This window comes from Chlamydotis macqueenii, chromosome 16 (genome assembly GCF_036417535.1).
Source record: "Chlamydotis macqueenii isolate bChlMac1 chromosome 16, bChlMac1.mat, whole genome shotgun sequence".
Taxonomy (NCBI): Eukaryota; Metazoa; Chordata; class Aves; order Otidiformes; family Otididae; genus Chlamydotis; species Chlamydotis macqueenii.
In genome coordinates, this window is record NC_141571.1 from 1225197 (window position 1) to 1248776 (window position 23580).

Sequence of the window (23580 nt, forward strand, 5' to 3'; positions counted from 1 at the left end):
TGGGGACGCGACACACAGCACAGCGTACCCGCGCTGCTGCATGGGGGAGCTGCCAGGTTACTGCCACCGCACACGCTTTGCACAGTCACGGCTCTGTCCTGCAGGACAGCTAAAGACTTCCGAAGCGCCAGGAAAAAGCACTGCTGAAATTGATCCGCTTCTGGAACAAAAGGTAGAAAATAACCCACAAGAAGACAGCAGCAGGAGACCGTTTGCACCGATGAGGGAGCCCCGCAGCCTCCCCAGCCATCCTACCACCGGCAGCACACGCGTGAAGGCGATGCTGCGGGCACGGCCATGTGGAGTTTGCCGCGGGGCTGGCTCTGCCTGTGGCACAGGGCCAGCGTCGCTGCAGCAGGCTGAGCAGACCGACCCTCCGTGGCACCAGCACGCCTCTGGCCCCGCGAGCAGGGGGCTGGATGCCCGCTCCCCGCTCCAACCAGGGAAAACGTGAGCTGTGCCCACGCCAGGGTGAACGTTTGGAGCAGCTACACCCGCAAGGGAAACCTGACAGCTGCTACTGAATAAGGGGGGACAGGGACAGAGGGAAGCAGAGCGAGAGGGGAGGATAAAAAAGATGAAATCAGAGGAGAGAGAGAAAGGAGAAAACAAATTACTAGCGGGAGGGCTCCACAAGGAGAGGAATCAGAAACTGGTAAAGCCTCTGGCAGAAAAATGCCACCTCCCCGCTCCTGCCCTCCTCACCAGGCGCCAAGGAGAGCAGAGCTCCCCAGGCACCGTGCCCAGGCCTCGCCTGGAGCACGCAGGCTCTTCGCGCTGCCAGGACAGCCGCCGGGACGGCACGCCTGCACCGTGCGCCGTGCCACGCATGGGGCAGACGGAGGACAGATCCTTGCCGGGCGCTCTACCATGGCACCGTGCCTGTCGCAGCCTTGCACGCCCGTGCTGGAGGAGTCAGCCCTTCAGCAGGCCTGTCCCACCACAGCTCGGCTCACGCAAGCTGCTCCGGCAGCCCTTCCCTGCACTCCCCAGCACCATCTCCTCTCCAGTCCCTGCTGCGCTCCTGCCTCCAGCGCAGGTTGGATTTCTCCCCAGCCTGTGGAAATTGCAGCAGAGGCAGCTGGGGCCTGCCGGGAGCTCCATGTTGCACCCAGCTTTCACAGCAGGGTCTGACCCTCGACACAACATTCCCACCAGCTTGGCAGGTGCGCTGGGCCTGCCGGGAAGCCCAGGCTGGTCTCTGGCACCCCCTCAACACCAGCCCTCCCGCTCAGTGGTGATGCTTGGGGCGATTCCACCAGAAGACTGCTTACTTTCCTGAGGGTGCAGCAGCTTCTCTTTGGCTCCTGCACTGCGGTCTCATTGCTGAACCCCCTCTGCAGCCAAGGCAAGGACAGATGGGTTGTGAGATGTACAAATCTCTTCGGTGAAGCCTTCTCGTCCCACTTCTCTGGCTGCAAACCAGAATCCTTTGGAGGAGACCTTCCCTGGACAAAGATGATGAGTTTCTTCAGGCTCCTTTTCCGAGTTAAGTCTTGAGATACATGTTGTAGATCAAAAAGCCTTAGGACAAGTCTTCTGAAGCTTGGAACAATGTGTTCATCCACGGCAGCACCTCTTAACCAGTAAGGAAAACCCTAAAGCTCCAGATTTATTTCCAAACCAGCTTCTTTCTCCTCAAACTTTGTTGGGATGAACACAGCCCACTCCAAGGGAACATCCAACTACTCTGGGGTGCGATCTGAGCTCTGCTCTGGAGGGCTCAACACCAGTTCTGTTACAGCTCTGGTTCCACAGCTCATGGCAGCCCTTGTGTCTCCAGAGCTTGAGGACTCTTGGGGATGTGTGGAGCAAATATCTGGATACTTGGATATGTTCTCCACGAAAGAAGAGAACTTCTGGAGCTTTGGAGGCCAATAGGCTGGCACGACAGAGTGTGTGCCAAGGCAGGAGCTGAGTCTAGGAAGTGATGATGCTGGGAAGGGTCTGTCCATAGAGCAACCTCGACTTCCCAAGGGACAATTTACTTTCACACTTTCCCCCCTGCCCAACACATCTGCTCCTGGAACAGGAGCATTTGGGAAGGCCATTCTCACCATGGCCTACGCATCACAAGAGAGAGTAAGCTGCTAGAAAGGAAAAAAACAATGGCACGGAGCAGAGACATCCTTCTGCCCCAGCCGAGAAAGCACATAACCTCAGCAGGGCCCAGGGCAGGCAGGAGGCATCCTTCAATATCCCTGCCATCTTTCTTTGCTCCTCAGGGAGACCCAGCTCACCTGAGAGGACAGCATGAGCCTCACGACAAGGAGGGAATGAGTGAGTCTGAGATGCTGAGACACTGCGTTGCTTTGTCACCCAAAGCTGAAGAGACTCCCGGCACCTCCAAGCCCAGCATTCTGGTCCTCCAGCTGGACAGAGGACTGAGGGATGGAGGGGAGGGTGGAGATGCCTGTCGCTAGGGGTGGCAGGTGACCCAGCCTCAGTGGGTCTGACGCCCAGGGGCACCCAGGGACTTTCTGTCTGAGCATGATGACAGCGCCAAGCTCTGCAGATGTGCTGTCCTCAGGATCATCACCCTCTCGGGGCCACAAACTCCTCATGACAACCACAGGCCAGGAGAAGACAATTTCCCACATATCAGCAGCTGAGTCTTGGCCACTAACACCTGGAGAGAGATCACCAGTGAGGCCACCTCGGCACCTGCACCCTGGCGCAGCCCTGGCACCCCGAGGGTCTCCAGAGGGCGGAGGGGAAGACTGTCTGAACCAAGAGATGTGTACACACCTCCCTTCGCTGTTTCTGTCCACTAGCTCCTACTCACTGGCACGCCGAGGGTCCCAGCGTGGACCAGGAGATGCTGCTGCAGAGCCCAAGCTCCACTGAAGGCGCCTGCGCCCTTGCTGAAGCCCAAGGCTGTGCCCAAGCCCTTGCTCGCACCCATACTGGGTCCAACCACACCACAACCAACTCTCAAAGACCGGTTTTCTTCTGCTCAGCGGGATCTTCTCTTGGCTGTTTGGGGAAACAACAGCCATCGCGTGAGACAAACCCTGCGGGTGAGCAGCGCTGAGGGCCCACGTTCCTCACCCATGGGTGCTGTGCAAGGACACCGACAGCAGCGTGACCCCGCTCTGCACAGGCCCAAGTCCAGTGTCCCTGACACCTCCAGAGATGCCCTATCTCCAGATGCCCGGGGCCGGGGAGCTGTAACTGTGGCCAAAGCAAGAGGAAAGCACAAGGCATGGCCAAAGGCGGTGTGTAGCTGCCGGCCTGCACGCACCCAGAGCGGACACCCGCAGAGCTCCAGTGCCGTGGGGCAGCACTGCCGCAGGGCCCCCAGCTCTGCCCTCCAGCCCCTCACCCATGCAGCCAGCCCCGGGGGTGCTCCACCGGAAGGTCTCCCCCAGGACCCCGTCTCTCAGCCCAGAAGAAACCATCAGGGGAGCAGATTTCACCCACAGTCCTGTCCTGGCAAGGGATCCTGCCCGTGGCTGGGGAGGGGACCCAGCCGAGGGGGCCCGCAAACGGCTCCAGCTCCACTCAGAGGGCAGGACACCTCAGCAGGCCGGGGGGCCCCACGGCGCGGCAACCCGTGGGAGCGAGGGGTGGGGAGAGAAGGAAGGTGGTGAGAACCTCAGGAGAGGAGACAAGGCTTTTCTGCGTGAAAGACTCCATGCTTAGGGAAGCTCTGCGCTCAGATGCAAAACCGTCTAGCGTGTCCTCTTCCATCGTCTGTGCCAGCACGGAAACCCCAGCACCCCGAGGAAAGAGAGAGAGACAGACAGACAGAGAGACACAGAGAGAGAGAGAGCATGAGAAGGAATGAAGGAGCAAAGGGTGAGAGGTGGGCGGGTGATGGGTGGGTGGGTGGACAGAGGTCACAGCTGTGCCAGCTCTGGATGCTCCATTTACATCCCTGCACTTCCCATTTCCTTGCGGAAGAGACGTGGCGTGGAGTTCCCCTTCCTCTTCCCAGCCCAGGGCCTTGACGAGGGGCTGTGCGCCCACCTCTGGCTGGGCCACCCTGTAGCCCTGTGGCTCCGGTCAGCGCTGCGGACCAGCAGGCGCATGCGCGTACCGCAAATCCCCCGCAGAGAGCCCCCAGCCCAGCCACCCCCGCGCCCTCCCTGCCACCCAGCCCCACATCCTTGCTCTGCAAGACTCTCCCGGGAGGGAGCTGGGGCAAAGCGGGCGCCGCGCACAGCATGGAACCGCACCCGCTGGTGTGGGCACAGGACTGGCCCCAGAGCCAGGACAGCGCGAGCGGAGGGTCCCTGGCAGGCAGAGTGCACCCAGGCTGGCAGCCCCCGCCACATGCTGCCTGCACCGAGCCAGCCAGGAATCCGGCCCGCAGAGCACCCAGCTGTGCCATGTCTGCGCCACTCACGCAGTACTGGGGGCTCTGCCTGTCCTGGCACCCCCAGTTCCGGCTCCCTGGGTGCCTCCCCTTCACACTCGCAGCCCCACCGCAAAGCCAGCAGGCAAAACGCCAGGAAGGAAGGACGCGCGCGCAGGCTGGCAGCGCGGCACGGCTCACCCTCTGCCCACTCCCCCCGTCCGGGTCCCAACTGGCAGGAGCACCTCGGGGCAGCGTTGCGCGGGCGCCTGGCCCTGCTCTGCCGAGGATGCTCCTCGGGCCAGAGCCGCACCGGGCGCTGCCACGTGGCAGCGCTGCTGGTACGAGGGGTGAGGAAAGCCCCATCTTGGGGGCCAGCGAAGGCACAGCCCAACTCTCAGGTACCCCCAGAACACAGCCCTCTGGAGAAGGCTGAGACGCTCAGCCCCACGCAGTGTGCGGGCACAAGGAGAGATCCCTACCAGCAGTGTGGTGAAAATAGTCACAGCGTTACAAAACCCAGGGACAGCGGCCTGGCCAGCGGCCCTCTCCCTCCGCCCCGTATCCCCACCGCCGCAGCACAGGAGGCAGAGGCCCAGAGCCCAACAGCTGAGGAACACCTCCCCGCGAACAACCTGATCCCCTCTGTAAGAGAAGCAGCAGAACAAACCTTGCTGGCCTTTTCTGGGGTTCCCTTTGGTGTTTCCTCCTCGTGTTTGGGTGAGGAAGAGGCTGGTGAGGAAGGCAGCCTCCTGTCACGGTCCCTGTGAACCAGCTTGCTGTTGGGCTCCTTCAGGGTCCGTTTCAGCTCATTGATGCTGGCCTGATGCTTCAGCAAAACATCTTCCGGCTTGTCTAAAAACTGCGGGAAGGAGAGAGGAAGAGAACTAAGAGTAAAGCACCAGCCGAGGCAAAAGAGACGACCAGGGGCGCTGGGAGGGTTTGCTTCACGCCTGGCTTGAATTCAGGGTCTCGAGCCAAAGGGACAGCGTGTCAGAGCACCCTGGTCTGCAGTTCTCGCTCAGACTGTTGCAGGGAGCAGGAAAATGGCAGCACATGGCACACGGCTGAACGTCTGCGGCAGGCTTCCCTCCATGAAGTGCACAGCACGCCCCTCCGGCACCTCCAGCACGGCCTGTCGAGGACAAACTAAGCTGCCCGGGGAAGAGAGTGGGTTTCCCTCAGGATCAGGAAGGGATTTGGCCCTATGGGAAATACCAGCAGCATCTGCTGCTGCTCTCTTGTGCCTGGCACAAAGGGAGCCGAGCCTCCATCCCAGCTGGGCAGGAATATGGCATTTCCAACGGAGCTCCTTCGGAGCGGGCTTCTGCCAAAGGGCAGGAGGGCACGGGCTGGTCAGAGACGTCCAGCATGGGTCCAAGCCTGGCCCACCACGGCCCAGCCCAACGGCAGCCGGGGGCAGGCTGGGGTCTGGCCTGCTGTGGAGAGAGGACAGCTCAGAGCGCCCAAGGGCAAGGCGGGGCCGAGGCGTCAGAGCATCACTTTGTGACGGTACAGGCACCAGGGCGGCTCTCGCGTCCTGCCGCAGAGGTGGGCAAACGCTCGGGGCAAGAACCAGCGAGAGCAAGAACCTTGGCTTCTGCTTCCAACTCAGACTCAAACCTCTTCTGAGGTTCGAAAGGAGTCACCTAAAATACCTCCCCGGTGTTTCTCCTCAGCAACAGCCCACAGACCCAAGAGAGTCCCATGAAAAAACCCTACCGAATTTTCCAGATCCTGAAGGCTCAGCTCAGCTCATGGAAAAATTCCTCCCGTGGACTCGCGTGTCTGAGCCGTGGAGAAATGCTTCACGGTTTGCCCACCTCTGGGCTCGGGGTGCGCCCGGGGAGCAGCACATGCACATGCAGCGGGGGAAGCAATGAGGCGGGCAGGGGAGGGACCGGGAGCGGTGCCCACCGTCCTGGCAGGGCCTGCCCTGCGGTGTGGAGCGGGGCGGTGAGGGCTGTGGGGCAAACCCCATCGCCTGCTCGCGTTTGCCCCTGTTGACAGCTCCAGCGAGGATCTACACCTCGCTGCAAGCGGAGGGGAAACCCCCGTGGAGCAGCCATGGATTTTAGGCTGGGATGAATCATTCCTGATGAGGAGCCATTGCGGCCACGTGAGTTTGTGCAGGGGAGGGCACAGCCTCCCTCTTCGCTGTGACAGCCCACTCTCCGGCCGGGCTGATGCAGGCAGGTGCCCTCCGGCACAGGGGTGGGTGCCCGTGCCTGCACCCACAGGCAGCTGAGCGGGCGCTGAAGGGGGCTTGGAGACTCATCTGCCCGCAGCGAGGCGGGATGGCAGCCTTGCGCGGTGAGGGGCTCTCCACAGAGGGGAGCCACGCTGCGGGAGCAGGGGGCTGTGGGGGAGCAGAGCCGCCGGGCAGGCCAGGTGACAGAGACAGTTTGGGTCAGGCAAAAGCAGAGCGTGGGTCGCGGCACCAGCGGGAGCGAGGGGACCAGCCTCCATGGGACAGCTCGGGCCACAGGGCCGGACGGAGAGGAGACACGAGGCGAGGACATGGCGGAGGAGGTAACACGAGCAGAAGCCTGGTCTTCCCAACGGGCCAAGGACTGGGCGCGGGGCCTGGCCGTTGTGCCTTGGGAGGGCTCCTGCTCACACATACGACCAGGACCACCTTACTTAGTGGGATAGAAGATGCCGTGTGCGTGCTGGGGCAGAACCCAGCTGCCTGCTCCTCGGGCTCCTCTAGCGTCCAACCCCCCGCCCCGGTGCATCTTGTATTCCAGTAAATAGGGTGACACACAGTGTTGCTCTGGGAAGGATGGACAATACGATGCACCGATGAGGACTACGATACTCCAGAGAGAGAATACCTCCTGCTTGTGCCTGGGGGTTGTTTCGTGCTCCGGCTGGCAGCAAAGAGAGGGTTAAAAGTAACCAGCAGGGTCAGTCCAGGGAACTTGTCACAAACATCACAGTTAAGCTGAGGGGCTGGTAGGGTGCAGAAGGACCGGACCCCCCTCCCCTCGCAGTGTGGGGCTGAAATGGGCTGGGGGTCCCTGGGCCAGCCCAGGGCCAGGGCAGGGAGCGGATGGGCTGTGCCTGGGCAGTGGTGAGCACGAGTGGGCACTGGTGTGCCTGGCCTGTCCTCATCCCCACCCCTGTCCCAGTGTGGAGCTGCTCGCAGGTCCAGCCCTGCCTGGGGATGAGCCTTGAGACTTGGAGGGTGCTGGAGAATCAGAGCTGAGCCGAGCCCCTGCGACAGCCCTATTTGCACCAGTGAGGCCAAGAGCCATGTCCCAGGGCTCCCACCAGCCTGGGGAACAGCGGGCAGAGAAAGGGGACCATGCCCCGAGGTGACCCTGCCTGCAGCCCAGCCCTGCTGCTGGTGCCCAGTCCCCTCCCTGCCCTGTCCAGGTATGAACCAGCCCCCCCTCCACCTCCGCCCTCCTGCGCCTTGCCTGTACCTTCAGCTCCTTGATCTTCGTTGGGGTGGTCACCTCCTCGTCCTCTGTCTCGGACCGTCTCCTGCTGCCAAACTCACCGTCCTCATCCTGCTTCTCACCCTCCATCCCGGCGTCATGGTTCTCGCTGACAGAGGCTGGGCGCGAGAACTCTGCCCGTGGGTGAAAGCCCGGGTCACCCCAGCCCTGCCGCCCCCAATCTCCACCCCAGCCCCCCAGCCCCTGCCCCCCATCCTGCCAGCTCAGACCTGGGGGCCGAGGAGCCCTGAATGCCCTGCAGCAGGGACAGCTGGTCCCAGGGGTCGCAGGGCTCCCTGGCAGCCCGAGGGGTCCCAGGGCACAGGAAGCTGGGGGGAGCCCTGTCCCCAAGCTGCCCCACGTCCCCCTGCTCATGTGCAGCCTGTGCTATCGCTTGGGGTGGGGACAGACCCTCTGCCATGGGGATGCGGCTGGGGGCAGCCTCCAGAAGGAAGCCTTCTGTAACCCTGCCGAACGAGCCGCACGCAGAGACAAACACCATCCCCCTCGCCCCCACCAGCAGACCGATCTCCCTCCCCGTCCCCAGTTTGGGGCATACCTCCGTCAAGGCTGCGAGACATGGTGTACCGTTTGCTGGAGGAGCGCTCAAAGAAGGGAGCTGGGCGGTCGATGAGGGCGCTGGCCTGCCGTGTCTGTGCCTGCGTCCGCCCACTGTAGCGAAACTTGGAGCCCATCACCAGGAAGCCCTTGGGGGGCGGCTCTGGGGACACCAGCCTAGGGGTGACAGAGGCGGGGTGCGGTCAGCGAGCCCCAGCTGTGCCCCTGGCGCTGCCCTCCACGTGCACCCACTGCAGCAGAGGCAGGAGCACGTCTGCCTCTGAGACAGCAGGCCTGGAGAAGGTCTGGAGAAGGTCTGGAGAAGGTCTCCTCACCTGAAGAAGGTGTGATGCTCTATGCAGACCTTCCAGAGACGCTTGGCAGAGCGGTGGTTGGGCAGCTTGAAGCCAATGGTGCTCTCAAACTGTTCGTACTTGGGGGAGACAGAGACATGCCGTTACAGGCAGATCCTGGCCTAGGGGACATGATGGGAGGGGACCTGCCTCGCCAAGACCCTCAGGAGCCATGACCATGCCAAAAAAAAATCTTCTTCAAAGCAGGGCTGGAAAAGTCCATGCCCAGCCCCACTGGGTGGTGGGATCATGCCCCCACACCTTTGGCACAAGCACTTTCCTCAACCATAAACGGCTTTTCAGTGCAAGATGAATTCCCTCAAGAAACAAAAACCTTTTACAGCTCGTTTTGGTGAAAGAGCACCGCTCTCCCTTTTAGATGCACCGTCCTTGCCCTCCTGCCTCCTGGAAAACGTGGGTGGAAGTGCATTCTCCCATCAGTGCACATAACAGTGAAAAAAGTGACAATAAAGTCAGAAAACAAACGAAAAAGCCTCGTGATGCTTTTTTGTGAAGCACGGAAGACATCAAAAGTGGCCCTCAACCCCCCTTCCTGGGGGACCTCCCTACACCAGGGGGTCACGGCGTCTGGCTGGTGGGGAAAGGAGCGTGGCATGCCCCTAGCCTGCCGCAGTCACTTTGCCAGCGAGAAAATGAGAGCGCAAACAAGGAGGTACTTGCTGAAAGCCTCCAAACACCACAGGAGATGTGCTCTCTCGGTCAGCCTCACCATTAACTTGGCATCCTCAGGGCAGAGGCTGGAGCCAGGCAAGGACCTCCCCGCCGAGCAGGCATCCTGCTGTGCCCCCGCCTAGCCTGCTGCACCGGCGCACGGCACCTACCTCACCCGGGCGGATCTTGATGTAGAAGTTGCTCCTCTTGTAGGAAATCTTGAGGATCTTGGGCCAGGCGAAGCGGTTGATCCTCAGCCGGTCCCTGTAGATGAGGAGGCCGTTGGCGCAGACACCCAGCATGATGTCGATGCCCTCTGAGTCCTGGAGGAGGCAAGAGGGACAGAAGGGAATTGCTCAGCTGCCCAGTAAGAACCAGTTGGGCCAACAGTGCCACGTTCCGTCCTGCTCGGTGCTCTGCTACAGGGGACCAGCTGATGGAGAGATCACCGAATCTCCGCGCTGACAGGGAGGTCACTGAGTCACAGGCTGGTGAAGGTTGGATCTCTGGAGGTCCTCTGCTCCAATGCAGGGCCACCCAGAGCCGGCTGCCCGGGACCACGTCCTTGTTGAACTTTCGTGGTGGGAGGAAGGGGCTGGGGGGGGACGGTGTGCAGGCAGCAGGGCAGGATGGGGTGGCACTGGCCATTACTCTTGCAGCCCCGTGGCCCCGTACCTTGGCGTGGTGCAGGTCCACCCCGTACATGGAGAGCTTCTTGGCGTTCTCCAGGAAGTGGATCTCCGCTTCCCCGGGGGTCATTCCCCTGCAGGGAGACAGAGAGGGGGACACGTGGCCGGGCGCCCCACTAGACGGGGGCCAGCTGTCTGGTGCCCTCCTCGCCACCAGCCCGTCCTCTCCTGGGGCTCACCGGTAGGTCTTGTGCAACTCCATGATGCGCTCCTCCAGCTCTCGTGTCTGGTTGGGGGCGAAGCGGAGATCGCTGACGTAGTTGCCCACGTGCTCCTCGGCATCGTAGTCACCCAGCTCGGCCTGCACGGCGTAGGAGCCCAGCAGGGCATGCGTGACAAAGGAGCAGGGCAGGCGCCCCGTGATGATGTCCGCGCGGAGCTGCAGGCACAGGTAGTATCTGCAGGAGGGGGCAGAGGGTGAGAGCGGGGTGGGGGTGCGTGCCCTCCGGAGAAGGCTGCGGCTGCCTGGGAAGCGGCAGCATGCACGGCAGCTTGCCCTGCTCTCCACGGGGACTGCCACCTCCCATGCCACCTTCCTGGCCCTGCTCGGCATGATGTAGACATAGCACACGCAGTGAGAGGGCAACGAGCCCCCAGACATCCCCCCGCCGCCCATATCCCACCCGAGCCCTGCCCCTCCGCACACTCCCAGCCGGTCCCCTGGGAGCTGCCCCGGCAGCTGTGCCCACGGAGCAGTGGTCCTCACCTTGTGATGTCCTCTGTGAGCTGGGCAGGGTCTGGAGGGTAAAACTTCACGGTGAAGGCAAAGTTCCAGGGCCCGCCTAGGGAGGGGAGAGAGCCGTAAGGGCAGCACCCACGCTGGCTGCACGCAGGCGTGCAGGAGCAGCCAGGCATCCACTAAGGGTCCCACAGCTCCCCCCAAGCCTGGCATGGGGCAGACACAAAGGGGTCCAGAAGCTGCTGGGAGACCAGCCACCAGGACACCAGCACTACTCGGTTAATCCTCCCCAAACAGCTGGGGAGAGAAAGGTGTCACAACGTCAGGACCCATCAGCTCAGCGTGACTACCAATGTCACAGCAAAGGCCTCACAGGTCCCAGAAGCCCTTCTGCTGCCCCAGCAAAGCAACACCGTGGGCAAAGGCACCCAGGACCTGTCCCAGCAAGCCCCAACTCCTCCCCCCACCCCTGTCCCCCCTGCCCAGGGCAGGTGGGATGGTGCCCAGAGAGGGACCAGGTCTCAGTCAGCTCTCTGGTGGCACGGATGGGGTCCTTTGCCCCCCACACCTGTCATAAGTAGGAGGAGAGGTGGGTAACAGGCAGCCAAACAAGCAACAGCACCCCTATCCCCAGGCCAGCTGCCAAAGGTCCCCTCTGGGGCAGGTGGGCACGGGACCCGCCAGAGGACAGTCACAGCAGAGCCATCCGGTAGCCCCGCGGGACGCCCCAGGCCAGGGAGGATGGACCCTTCCCAAGCACTTACTGCGGATCTGCTTCTTGATCTCCTTGGAGGGGTCCAGCCAGTTCTGCAAGGAGGAGACAGCAGGTCAGGGGAGCCCCACCACGGAGGGGGCGGCCCTAGAGGGACCCCCCGTGCTCACCTTCTGGCTGTCTGAGTCGCAGAAGGTGAGGCCGAAGTAGTCCTTCTCCAGGAGGTTGAGGTGCTCGCACACCATGTCGAAGAGGACCTGGCCTCGAGCGTGCTTCTGTTGGAGACAGGGAGAGGCTGATGGTGACCTGGCTCCCTTGTGCTGCTGGAGGCCCAGCAGACGCAGGCAGCACCCGCAGGGTGTGGGCAGGGGGCGCCGGGAGGGTCAGGGCAGAACTGTCCCTCCAGGTGACCACCCAAAGGTGCTCCCACCCAGCAGCACAGCTCTGGGGACCCCAGGTGGGCCCGGGGCTGCAGGGACAGGGCACGGCTGAGCCCAGGCGGTGCGGTGCAGGCAGCGGGTCCCACGGGCCAGGGGGACCTGGTGCGCACCCGGCTCACCCCCCATCACACCACCAGAGTGATGCCAAACCAGCGAGGGGGCCAGCCAGCCCAGGCACCTCCGCTCCGGACCGGCAAGCTGGGACAAACGCGCCCCAGAGCTGGCAGCTGCTGGTGGGACAAGCTCCTTCCCAGCACCCGCCTCGTGGCTGCGCGGCTGGGTGCCAACGCCCAGCACGACCAACGGCAGCCACAAAGGGCCTGAGCCGCTCTCAGGGACAGAGGGGACTCTCGTTAGCTGGTCCCTTGAGTTCCCCAGATTTATCCTTCATCACCGGTGGCAGCGAGGCCCAGGCTTGCTCATGGAGATGGAATAACAACCCCTCCCATGTGCATTTCTCCCCTGTTTACAGCTTCCAGCCTGGCAGCTCCCATCTCCCCTCTCCAAGGCGTCCATTTACCGGAGCACCTTCACCATGCGCCCAGGGACGCCAGCCCAGGGCGCCAAGCGGCACGGCCACGGCGGCTTGCTGCTCCCAGCCGCAACCCTGGGTTCCTGCTGCCCAGCAAAGCTGCTCCAGCAGCCGCGGTCGCCCTTCCCGGCTCTCCTCCCTGCTGCCAACCCGGGTTCTGAAGGCAGCGGCTCACCCGCGGCTCGTGCCAGGGTGTCACACTGAACGGTTCGACTCCTCTTTTTGACTTTTACTGAGCTGAGTCTTAATTAAGCACGCGAGCAAGGCACAACTATCCCCACAGGGTCTGCGAGAGAGAAAGAAGAAATGCAGCACCAGCCTTTCTATGCTGAACCCTGTGCCCCAGGCGGCTTCTTTAGAGAGCAGCAGCTCTCTGAACGTCGACCTCGTCCTCCGCATCCTCTGTGCCCCTGCCCGGCAAGGGACGTTTGCTGTGCGCAGGCAGCTGCCAGCGGGCCCGCAGCCCAGGTTTCTGCTGGCACGCCGGGGGGAGCCAGGGGAAGGAAGACCCCGCCGGGGCTTGCGCAAGCCGGGGTCTCTGCTCCTTTTCTTCTTCAGGAGGGCTTTCATCTTCCCAGCGACCCATCTCTCCACAGCTTCGTGACAAATTTTACCGCTAAAGCGACAGCCGGGGCTGCTGGAGCGCAGAGATCAAAGGCCCTGCTGCCTGTGCCATGGGCAGGGGGCCAGGCCCCCCCACCGCCGGCTGCCTCAGGGGCTCGCTCGGCCCAGGCAGCCGCAGCCGGCCAGCAGCCACGCTCCTCAGCATCATCAGCCCTGCACAGCCGGGACGTGGGGCAGGCAGGACCCGCATACAGATGCAGGCTGGCTCTGCGCAGCCAACCCCGAGCTGCTGCCAACAAAAACCCGGCTGCCCCCTCGCCAGCAGCAAGTGCAAAGGTCCCTGGCAGAGGCTCCGGGACTTCTGCTCCAGAACAACCTCAGCTGCTGCATTTTCAAGCAAAGTCACCAGTCCTTAAAAGTGTCCCTACCACCGGGACGATGCCACAGGCAGAGCAGCACTGCCTGCCCCAACCTGCGTGCCAGCCTCCGTGCACCAACACGCGCACGCACGTCCATCGCCTCGGCAGGCGGGACAGCCAACACGCTGCGCTCCTGAGGCGTCGGCAGACAGGCTGGCGTGTGGATGCGTCGTGCACATATTGTCAGGCAGAGCTCTAGCCCCCATCTATTAAGCTTCTGCTTTTTAGATGCTGTTTTCTACTGTGAGTAGCTGCCAAATTTAGATTCACTAGGCTGAAATTCCCTGCCAGGGTCTGTCTTTCCAGATTTTTTCCTTATTTTGAAATTTCAACGTAAATGGCTGTTTCTGTGGATCCTTTTCCCTAGGAGAGAGGTACTACGAAGCTGTCCTTGGACATCCCCTGGCGTCGGGGGCTCATGGGGCTGGGCAGGGTCCCCGGGCTGAGGCGTGTCCCCTCCCCGGCACCAGCGCAGCCCCTGAAGCTGGGACTCACCTCCACCTCGCATTCGTACTCAGAGGCATCGAGCAGGGTCACTCTGCAGAGGGCACTCTTCATTTTCTTGGAGGTTTTCTGGGGTGACTTCTGGGTCTTGCTGGGGGTTGTTTTGTCAGAGAGCCCGTCCGTCTCACTGTAGTCCTTCTCCTCCATCTCAGTACCCTAGAGCAGGGAGATGCAGAGGGTTACCAGCACCGCTGCCAGGACGGATGGACAGATGGATGGGGAAAGCCCTCCGACAGCAGGCAGAAGAGGGCAGCTGATGTGCGGGGAGGCTGACAACCCCTTGGGCCTCCACAGCCAAGCCCAGTTCCCCCACACCACCAGCACAACCCAGGTTCCTGGAAAACGGACGCCCGTGTGCCCGGGGTCGGTTCAGCACCCAGAACCTCCCTGCCCAACAGCCTGGAGCAGCGGGCAGGGCCCGGGCAGCACTGGGCCTGCTGCAGCAAGGACACAGCGATGGGCAGCGGCGAGCGGGGGCACGTCCCCTTCCTCTGCTGTGCCTTTGTCTCTGCCACGCCTCACACCGGCCGCCATCCACTCACCGGCTCTGTATTTCGGGCATCAGACTGTGCCCCAGGCTTCTCATTGACCTCAGCGTCCCGGCCGGCGGGGCTGGCAGCTGCGGCGGTAGGGCCGTGCGCGGTCGCCTCCAGCTGCTGCTGCGAAGCCTCCTCCTGCGCGTTCTTCACCTCTGAACTGGGGCCCGTCTCCGTCGTCATGGCCGCTGGTCACCCCGCCCTGCCACCCGAAAAGAAAGACAGGAGGTGTCACCCAGGACGGAGACACCGGCCGGGCAGCCAGCAGCCCGGGACACCCTGGCCGCGTGGGATCTGCCCGTCTCTTCCCCACTGCTCCCATGCACAGATCCGCGGCCAGACACTCAGCTCCATGGCCGAGCCGGCGGCAGCAGCGCAGGGCGTCAGGATTTCGTACTCCGCTGAGCCCGGGGAGACAAGCCAGCGGTGTGCAGAGGGCCGCCGGCCACAGGGACCCACTGTAGTGGGGACACAGGGCTCACAGCAGGGAGCGGGGCCGGCCAGAACCCCCTGCTCCCCCAGCCCCGGGGCCGTCCGTACCTTCACCAGTATTTCTAACGACAGGGAGGCTTTCTTCTGGGAGGGAAAACCGGGCTGCGAGTCAGGCTAAGGGCTGCGCTGACAGGAAATGGCAAACACGGACAACTCCACATAACACATCCGGGATGGCCGCGGTTTTTCCCCTCTGGACTTCCCAGCAGCGGCAGCAAGCTGGGTTCCCACGGCCGGCGCGGCTGGAGCCTGCGCGGCAGCAGGACAAAACCTACCTCCAGCTCCGGCTGCCTGTCGCGTGCAAGATGCGAAAACAAACCTGGGGCCGGGAACAGGGGAGGGGAAGGCACCTTCTGTGCTGAGGTGCTATTTTGCAACCTTTATGTTTTTGAAACCTTCATGGAAACACTGCGTGGGGCTGGCGAGGGCTCCGGGGACAGCCCGTGCACACACAAACCCTTCATCCCCTTGGTGACCGTCACCCATCCGCCACTCGGGCTGCTCAGGCCCCACCAGCTCCCCATCGCGGGGCTCCCTGGCTATGTCCCACCGCGCAGGGACCAGCTGGGACCACTGCCACCAGAGTGACGAGGCCGCGGCCAGACGAGTTGGCTCCATTGGCAGCATCTGCCCACGGTCACATCACCCACCTTGCCCACAGAGCAGCCACACGAGCAGACACCAGTAAGCCTGCAACACCAGAAAAACTGCACTTTTTTGGAGGGTCGAAGCTGACATCAGATATTTCCGATCGCTGTTTCTGGAATGACAGCCCACGTGGCGTGGGCAGGGAGCTGGCTTCTCCCTGAGCTGCCAGTCCCCAGGCTTTGCCGCAGCCCCAGCAGCACTAACGCAGGAATGAGGTCCCATTCCAGCTCCAGGCCATGAACTTGGCTGCTCTGGGGCTGGAGGAGTTGCTTGGTGACAGGACATCCCACCACCATCACCTCCTGGCAGCCCCAACCACCAAAATGCTGTTCTAGCGGGTCTGGGAGAGCAAGAGCCGGGTCAGGACCACAACCGAAGGCAGGCAGGGAAAGAGCACTTGTAAAACTGCAGAATGGTTTGGGTGGGAGGGACCGTTAAAGCCCATCCAGTCCAACCCTCCTGCCAGGAGCAGGGACATCTCCAACCAGAACAGTCACTCAAAACCCAGTCCAACCTGGCCTTGAACACTTCCAGTGATGGGACATCCTGTCAGGGTCCCTCTGGATGGCGTCCCTCCCCTCCAGCAAATCGACCGCACCACGCAGCTTGGTGCCGCCCACACACTTGCTGACTTTTACAAAGAAAACCTCACATCTCACACCACAGCTCGTGTCCCACCTCTGCCTTTCAGGTGTCCTTAGCACAACAGGGAGATGTGAAACCTTACCCAGAAAAAAAATGCTAAAACAGGTCCCGAGAGCAGGAGGGAACAGCCAGGAGGCAAGGACAGGGACGAGCAGAGGACATGGCGAGCCAGCTTGGGCCTCCGGCAGCGGGGCTCAGCCTGGTGGGCAGTAATACAGTTGCCGGCTTCATTGGCCGTGCAAGCACTGTGCGGTGACCGCAGACGGACTTGGTTCACCCAAAAGAGCCAGGATTTCTCCCCCCTGCCCCAGGGCCACGCTCCCCTGGCCAGAACAGGCAGGACCACCTGCCACCAACCCCTGAGAAACACACTGCAGCTTCTCCTAACAGACCCCAGCGCTCGGCCGAGGGCACGAGAAGATCCCAAAGGTCACCAGTGGTTTATTTTTCCCACAGAGGAAACAGGGCTGCTGGTTTTTCACTGCAAATTCAAGTTGCTGCACTCTCCTAGCTCCAGCCCCTGAATCCTACCCAACTGCTTCCGTTTGGATCTCAGCGTGTGAATTTTTCAATCAAGATGAAATCTTTACAGTGACAACCATCACTTCGGGCCAAAAACATGCTGAGTTTTTCACTTGAGGTTTTGAATTTTCTTCCAAACTACATTTTCCCTGCAGTGGGAAGCACTGATCCCTGAGGAAATGATGAGGGTTGTTTAAGGGTAGCAGGCTGGGAACTCATCCCACCTCTCCAACCAGCCCAGCCCTCCTTCTGCCTGTTGAGCTCCAGTTCAAACCTTCTGATGACGGACAAGGAGCCTGAGCCAGGGACCCCACCTTTCAGCTGAAGCAGGTGCCCCACGTGCTGTGGGTGCCAGCAGGCTCCCCGGCACCACCCGTCCCCATGCCTCAGCAGGGAGACGAGGCTCAGCACGGGCGCAGAGAAAACCCAAGCACCCATGGGCCCTATCCCACCCGTGGGCCCATTGAGCCCACCTCTGCGGCATCGCTCCTGCACCAGCAGCATGGAACACGGAGGGAGGAACGAGCCCCTCCATGCTCCCCCACCTCACAGCTGTGCTGGGAAGGCTCTAGTCCCTTGCACAGCGGGTACGAGGGCCCAGGAGACGCCCCGAGGGAGACGGGGCGGCAGGGAAGCCGGCGGTGCAGAGGCACAGCACCACCGCAGCTGGGCCCTGCAGATGCGCGCAGTCCCGGCGCCCACAGCGCAGGCCAGGCTGGCACCGCCATGCTCCCGGGCACAGCCACAACGGCCGCATTCAGGAGCCGGCGCGGCGCTGGTGCCGTGCCCGCGTGGGCCACGCTGCTGCCCACGGTGGAGCTGAGCAGAGGGGCTGGGAGCGTGCAGCCGGGGCTGCCCCCAGCGCTGCGGGGCGCGGGGCTGGTGGGTCAGCCTCACCTGGCAGCACCCAGCCCGGGGGCCAGCGGCACCCAGCCCCGGGGCTCGGGCCAGCAGTGATCTCAAAGCACACTTTCACACTTTCAGATGGCGAGGAGCCGGTCGTGCGAAGCGCTTGCCATCACCCAGCGCTTTTCCAGATGCAAAACTCAGGTCCTGCTGCCCTGCCTCGCAGGACAGCCCCCAACAGACCCTGACGTGGCGGCCATGGGTTGAGAAAAGACACGGGTCCCAGCATGCTGCCAAACTGATCTATTTGCCACCACAAACCTTTAGAAGAGGTTTAGAGCACGACTGCAGCAAACTTGAGTGAGAGCAGTGGAAATGCTGTCCCAAATCACTTGATTTGTTTCTAGGTGACACCCACAGCAGGAGCAGGGTGCAGTTCTGCAGGAACCAGCCCTTCCCAGCCCTTCCCAGCCCCGAACCTTGCTGATGCACGTTCCCTCGGGAGCGAAGCTGGAGCAGGTCCCGCACGGAAGCTGGCAGCGGCAGGAGGCAGCAGGCGCCGTCTCCCCAGACCCTTTCTCTGGGCAGGGCGCTGGCTGAAGGACTCCGCACCCACGGTCCCCAGCGCCACGTGCCAAGCTCAGCTCCAGTGTTCAGCACGGGCTGGCTCGCTGCCCCTGCAGCTGGACCCCAGATGGGCTGGGGGATATCGTCCTCAGGTGAAACAGCTGGAGCTGGCTGGAGCTGCAGGCTACCAAACCAGGCACGAGAATGGTGACCGCAAAGAAAGCCTTAGCAGGATCAGGGGTAGACCTGCTTGTCATGCCTCTAATCTCCTCCCATCATCTCCCTGCCTGCTCCTCCTTCCCTTGGTGTTTTCCTCTTCCTCCCCTTCAAGCTGGAGTGTGGATTCACGGCTTTCCCAGACGCTCTGCCCCCGCACTTCCCCAGCGTATCCCAGCTCCAGCCTCCGCAGTGCTGCCCTCCCAGAGCCTTTCCTTCCCTGCCACCTCCAAACGGGGCTCTGCCCGAGCCTGCTTTCCCCTTCCCCCTGCCCATTCCCCCCCTGCTGCTGGGCTGCTTTTCCAGGCTGAGCATCCCCCTTCGCTCCTGGGCTCTGCTCTCCCCACCTCGCTCCCTCCTAAGGATGCTGCCCGACCACGACACTTCACTTCTGCAGCGTCACGGACACGGCGCAAAGCCCCACCAGGTCTCCACGGGCTCCGGTGCAACTGGGGTGACAGCCAAGCATTGGCTGCCATTGTGTTCAGCAGCAGCCAAGTGCCCTGTGGGGCAGCAAGCCCCCCGCCACGCTGCGGGACAGACCGCGGAGCCAGCCAGAGACAGGGAGCAAGCTGGGTGCAGGGAGCACCCCGCGGGGGTGGCGGTGGCTGCGTGACACCGGGCAGGGGCTCCAGGCACCTGCCAGCCCCCAAGAGCAACGGAGGAGCTCGCCGGGGCCACGGCACCCAGCATGCAGGGGCAGAGGCTGAGCCCGAGCTGGCCGAGGACAGGCAGGGTGAAAGCACAGGCAGCGCCTTGCAGTCGTCCTGGAAACATGAAAGGAGCCCTTGGGTATCCACCGGAACAAGGACAGGGGTCCCCGAAGCCCCGGCAACACACAGCACCCCTGAGCCCCGCTGCCACTCAGCCCTCGCCCCCCGGCACGGGGTGACGTGCAAATCCCCAACCGCTCCACAGCGCGGTGGGCAGCCCAGAGCTCTCCTGCGCTGCCCTGCAGCAAGGCCAAAACATCATGTGAGCTACCCTGTCTGTGGTGAAGGGAGTGGGGGGGGGTCAGAACCACAGGGTGCCCCCAGCTCCTGGAGACTGCGCACCACTCTTCCTCATGTGGGACTGGCAGGGGCACAGCCCTGGAAAAGTGCCTCGTCCCCCAACCCGGGCTCCACGACGTGCATCCCACCCAAGCTGGTGCACCGGTGCTGGCTGAAGCCCAGCACGTCCCGTGGGCAGCCCGCAGCACCGCGCAGCACCCCGCGCAGTGGCCTTCTCCGCGGCCGGCCCTACCTCGGTGCCAGCTCCCCATCCCTCCAGCACAGCACGTCGCTGCCAGGCTGTCGCCGCGTCCGAGGCAGCGCTTTCCGCAGAGCCGCCTCTTCCTGAGCCCCAACACCCCCGCGCAGTGATTGATGCATACCGCAGCCGCAGCCCAGCTGGGAACTGGGCTGCCTTCCCATCCCGCCGGCGGGCTCCCCCCTCGCCAGGCGCTCCGTGCCCACACCGCAGCCCCTTGGCACGGCGGGAGGGTCCCACGTGGAGGCTGGTGCCAGCCCCATCCGCCCCCTTTGCCTGCAAACACCTGACTCATCGCGGGCCAGGCACCGGCGCGGGCTGCGATCCTGCCAGGATCCGGTACACACACCGGCAGCAGAGGAGAGCTCAGCAGGCAGCGGGACCCACTGTACATCACCATCCCAAGTGAACCTGGCACTTCACCCCCCCATCTCCTCCACGGGTCCTAGGGCAGCAAACGCGGCGCTGCCTCCAAAACGCGTCCCCAAGCACCCCACTTGCCCTCGTCAGCTTGGAGATGTACCAGCAGCCAGCGCTGAACAGAAGCTCTTTCATCGCCGCTGCCCACAGCGAAGCATGGAGCGTGACACCCAGCACATCCCTGCCCACAGAGATCCCTGTCCCCCGCCTTGTCCCCTGGGAGGGACACCACCACAGAGCCAACACTGGGGCTTGGTACCGCGCCACAGAGGAGCCTCTCCCCCCTGTAACGCAGCAGCACAAAGTGCCGTAGTCACCAGCTGGAGCTCTCCAGAGGGTACCCGCGGGCTGGGGTGCTCAGGGACCACGGCCGCCAGCCCGGGGGCAGCCTCGCCGCCCCTCGCAGCTCTGTACCCCTCCCACTGCGGGCAGGGCTGGCATCACCCATCTCCGAGCACCCACAACTGTAAAATCTCCTTGTCCGGAGCCTTCGCGTGAACACGGAGGAGACAGAGAAAGTGGAGGGAAGGGTCAGCCCAGAGCTGAGAGACGAAACGCAGACAGGAAAAGGGGGGACAAAGGGAGTGACGGCGGCAGACAAAGACCCCGAGAGCAGAGCCATGTCTCAGGTCGGACCTCACACAGGATGGGAAAGACCCAAGCTCCTCGGCCCTGGGCAGTGCTGCCTGGGGAGCAAGCCAGCCTGGGGGGCAGGGGGAGCAGGCCGTGACCATGGGCTGTGCCCTCCTCTGATCAGCGCTGAGCCCCACGAAACATCCCTGTGCTGACTCCGCAAGGCAGCCCAGGGCTAACAACAGTGGAAGGGGTCTTCCCTCCATCCCTGGCGAGAAGCAATGAGGCACCCAGCCAGGTGTGCTCAGGCCCCGGGGTGCTGGGCTGGAAGGGACCCACTGTGCCCGCTACCCACTAACAGGGATGGAGATGCTTGTGGAAACGTCCTTCTGCCTCCCTCCAAAATCTGCCACTGGTGAGACCCATGGGGTGCGCAAGGAAGACCTGAACAGCAAGGGGTTTCAAACAGGGCCGTGCTGGTGCCTTGGTCCCTGTGGCTCCCTGCGGCCCATCAAAGAGTCCCCCCTCTGCTGAACCCCTTGCACCCTGCTAGAGGCCGCCACATTGTGCTCGAGGACTGAATCACAGATGTGAGGCTGGTTGAGGTTGGAGGGACCTCTGGAGGTCACCATCCAACCCTCTGCTCCATCAGGGCCACCCAGAGCCAGCGGCCCAGGACCATGACCAGGCAGCTTTCGAGGATCTCCACGGGCGGAGACTCCACAACCTCACTGGGCAACCTGTGCCAGCGCTTGGTCAGCCCTGCAGTGAAAATGTGACATTTGGAGGGATCCTGTGTGTCAGTTTGAGCCCGTGGCCTCGGGTCCTGTCCCTGGGCACCACTGAAGAGCCTGGCTCCGTTCTCTTGGCAGGAAGCCGCGGCTGAGGACAGCACGTGCTGCTGGGAGCAGGGGGAAGCTGCCCCATGGACGAGCTCCCCAACTTTTCACCCTAAGGAGAGGCACAGGCCACCTCGCGTAGCACATTTGTCCCTTTAAAAGGGAGGGGACAGCAGAGTCCCGGCAAAGCCTGAGACCTCCATGCGCGCTTCAGCGCAGGGTTTAGGCCAGCAGAAAGATGTCAGCCGCCATCTCACCCCACAGCAGAACTCCCCTAACACCGTGGTGCCAGGCTCAGCAAGAAGCCGGCTGTAGTGCCCTGAGTCATATCTCCTCCTCACCCACCAAAAAACCACACCGAGATCCCTCCCGGGGCAGGGAGAAGCTTGGGGACCCACCCACCCCAGAGGTGCCCCGCAAGCAAGCCCCGAGCCACGCCATGAGCCAAGCTCCAGCAAAGACGGCGGTTGCTGCAGCGTCCCCCCTCGCTCCCACCGCCCCTGCTGACCCCACAGCACAGTTTCCTGGCGTCCCTGCGGTCCCGCTCGGCACAGGAGGTGACCGTTTGCACTACCCGCTGCCACCCAAAGCACGATTCGGTGACTCGGGCACCGGAGCGGAGCCAGTCCCTCTGACCATGGTGGGACACAGCTCAACTCTTCTAAGAGGTGAGGGCTAAGCTGGGCTTAGGTTTTAGTCCAGCATCACAGTAAGTGGGTTGGAGGGGCATGGTCTTATCCCCTTGCCCCAAGCCTGGCAATCGCTCTAGAGGCATTTGCAAACCCGGAGGAAGACAGGGAGGCGGCTGCCTCACGGAGCAGCTCTATCCACACACGGACTGAAGGTTTCTTTCAGTCCCAGACAGAGCTCTGACTCCGAGCATCAAAATGTTTCTGACTGCTTTGGGAGAAATTAAACCTGGGGTGAGGGGGGAAGGGCTGGCAAAGCCTATCTCTGCCCTGCAAATGCTGGAAAATCCATTGAAAAACTCCACCCAAACCTGTATTTAAAAAAATGTACGTTTGATGGTCACTAGCACTGGGCACATCCCTCCCATAAGGAAGGCTCACAAAGGACGACCCTCCCCACGTTCTGGCATACACGTGGGATGGAGGGGAGCGCGGGGGTGCGGCCAAGGTGTCCCGAAGGCGCTGCACCACCAGCCTGCCCGGCAAGGGGCTGCCCCAACACCTCGCAGCCCCAGGGTTGAGAAGGGCTGGTGCAAAGGGCTGTCCACAGCGGGAGCGCGGTGCTGGGCCCCGGGCCCCCTCTGCCCCGAGCCCTGACACGGGGAGCCGGGCAACGTGGCGCCCGTCACACCAGGAAGCTCAGGCAAGGAGGGGAGGGCAGCAGAGCTGTGCCACTGCCTCACTGCTGGGCTTCGTGCAGCCAGCACCTCGCACAAGGCTCCTTGCAGGGAAACCGTGGCACACGGGGCCTGGTCAGGTGGCGGCCACTGCACTGCTCCCTCCCCGCCTCCCACCCCAGCAGGAGACGTGGGCCTTTGGGAGGGGTCTCATCCTACAACCATCCTCCTGCCCAGAGCCTGCACCCAGGAGCTTACTCGGGCCTGCCACCCCCCGTTCCCCTGCTTTCGGGATGCCTGGCTCATGCTTCCTAAAGCCACCACCGCAGGCTTCACTCTGGTTGCTCCCCATCCCATCCTCTCCCAGCCACGAGGAATGTGTGTCCAGAATGTGTGTCCCTGTGGCTGCGCAGCCATGAACCACAACCCCTCCCATGACACCAGACGGAAGCAGGATCAGGGCCCTAAGAAACCCCAGAGCACCACTGAACAAGAGTCAATAACAAGAGCACGCGCAGCACGGCCCCCTGCCCATCTCGGGGTTCAACACAGAATCACAGAAGGGTTTGGGTGGGAAGGGACCTTCAAAGCCCACCCACTCCAACCCCCCTGCAAGGAGCAGGGACATCTCCAACCAGATCAGGTTGCTCAGAGCCCCGGCCAACCTGGCCTGGAATGTTTCCAGGGATGGGGCATCCACCACCTCTCTGGACAACCTGTTCCATCCCTGTAACGAGCTGGGTCAGGGCACAGGCCCATGGCTGAGGCCAGCTCTGCCAGGGCCGCCCGCGTGAGCTGCCGGGCCAGGAGCAAAGTGGAGAGCAGGCTGTCTGCTGGTGAAGACCTGCAGC

General features: G+C 62.8%; 1 protein-coding gene across 6 annotated transcripts in view; it reads right to left on the reverse strand.

Moving 5' to 3' along the window:
- The window catches only part of EPB41L1 (erythrocyte membrane protein band 4.1 like 1), a 63289-nt gene that overhangs the window by 15686 nt on the left and 24023 nt on the right, over nucleotides 1-23580 (reverse strand). For 2 of the 6 annotated variants that reach the window (XM_086760927.1, XM_086760924.1), the window contains exons 3-16: nucleotides 14411-14606; nucleotides 13860-14024; nucleotides 11580-11684; nucleotides 11462-11504; nucleotides 10725-10800; nucleotides 10198-10416; nucleotides 10005-10092; nucleotides 9500-9652; nucleotides 8640-8737; nucleotides 8306-8481; nucleotides 7732-7880; nucleotides 7138-7173; nucleotides 4971-5162; nucleotides 3598-3696 (exon numbers count right to left, since the gene is read on the reverse strand). In XM_086760927.1, the coding sequence (XP_086617053.1) occupies nucleotides 3598-3696; nucleotides 4971-5162; nucleotides 7138-7173; nucleotides 7732-7880; nucleotides 8306-8481; nucleotides 8640-8737; nucleotides 9500-9652; nucleotides 10005-10092; nucleotides 10198-10416; nucleotides 10725-10800; nucleotides 11462-11504; nucleotides 11580-11684; nucleotides 13860-14024; nucleotides 14411-14587 (1776 nt within the window). In that variant the 5' untranslated portion in view covers nucleotides 14588-14606. Of the gene's footprint in view, nucleotides 1-3597; nucleotides 3697-4970; nucleotides 5163-7137; nucleotides 7174-7731; nucleotides 7881-8305; nucleotides 8482-8639; nucleotides 8738-9499; nucleotides 9653-10004; nucleotides 10093-10197; nucleotides 10417-10724; nucleotides 10801-11461; nucleotides 11505-11579; nucleotides 11685-13859; nucleotides 14025-14410; nucleotides 14607-19585; nucleotides 19679-23580 lie in introns of those variants that run through there. The other 4 variants (XM_086760925.1, XM_086760926.1, XM_086760928.1 and 1 more) reach the window with 4 other exon arrangements.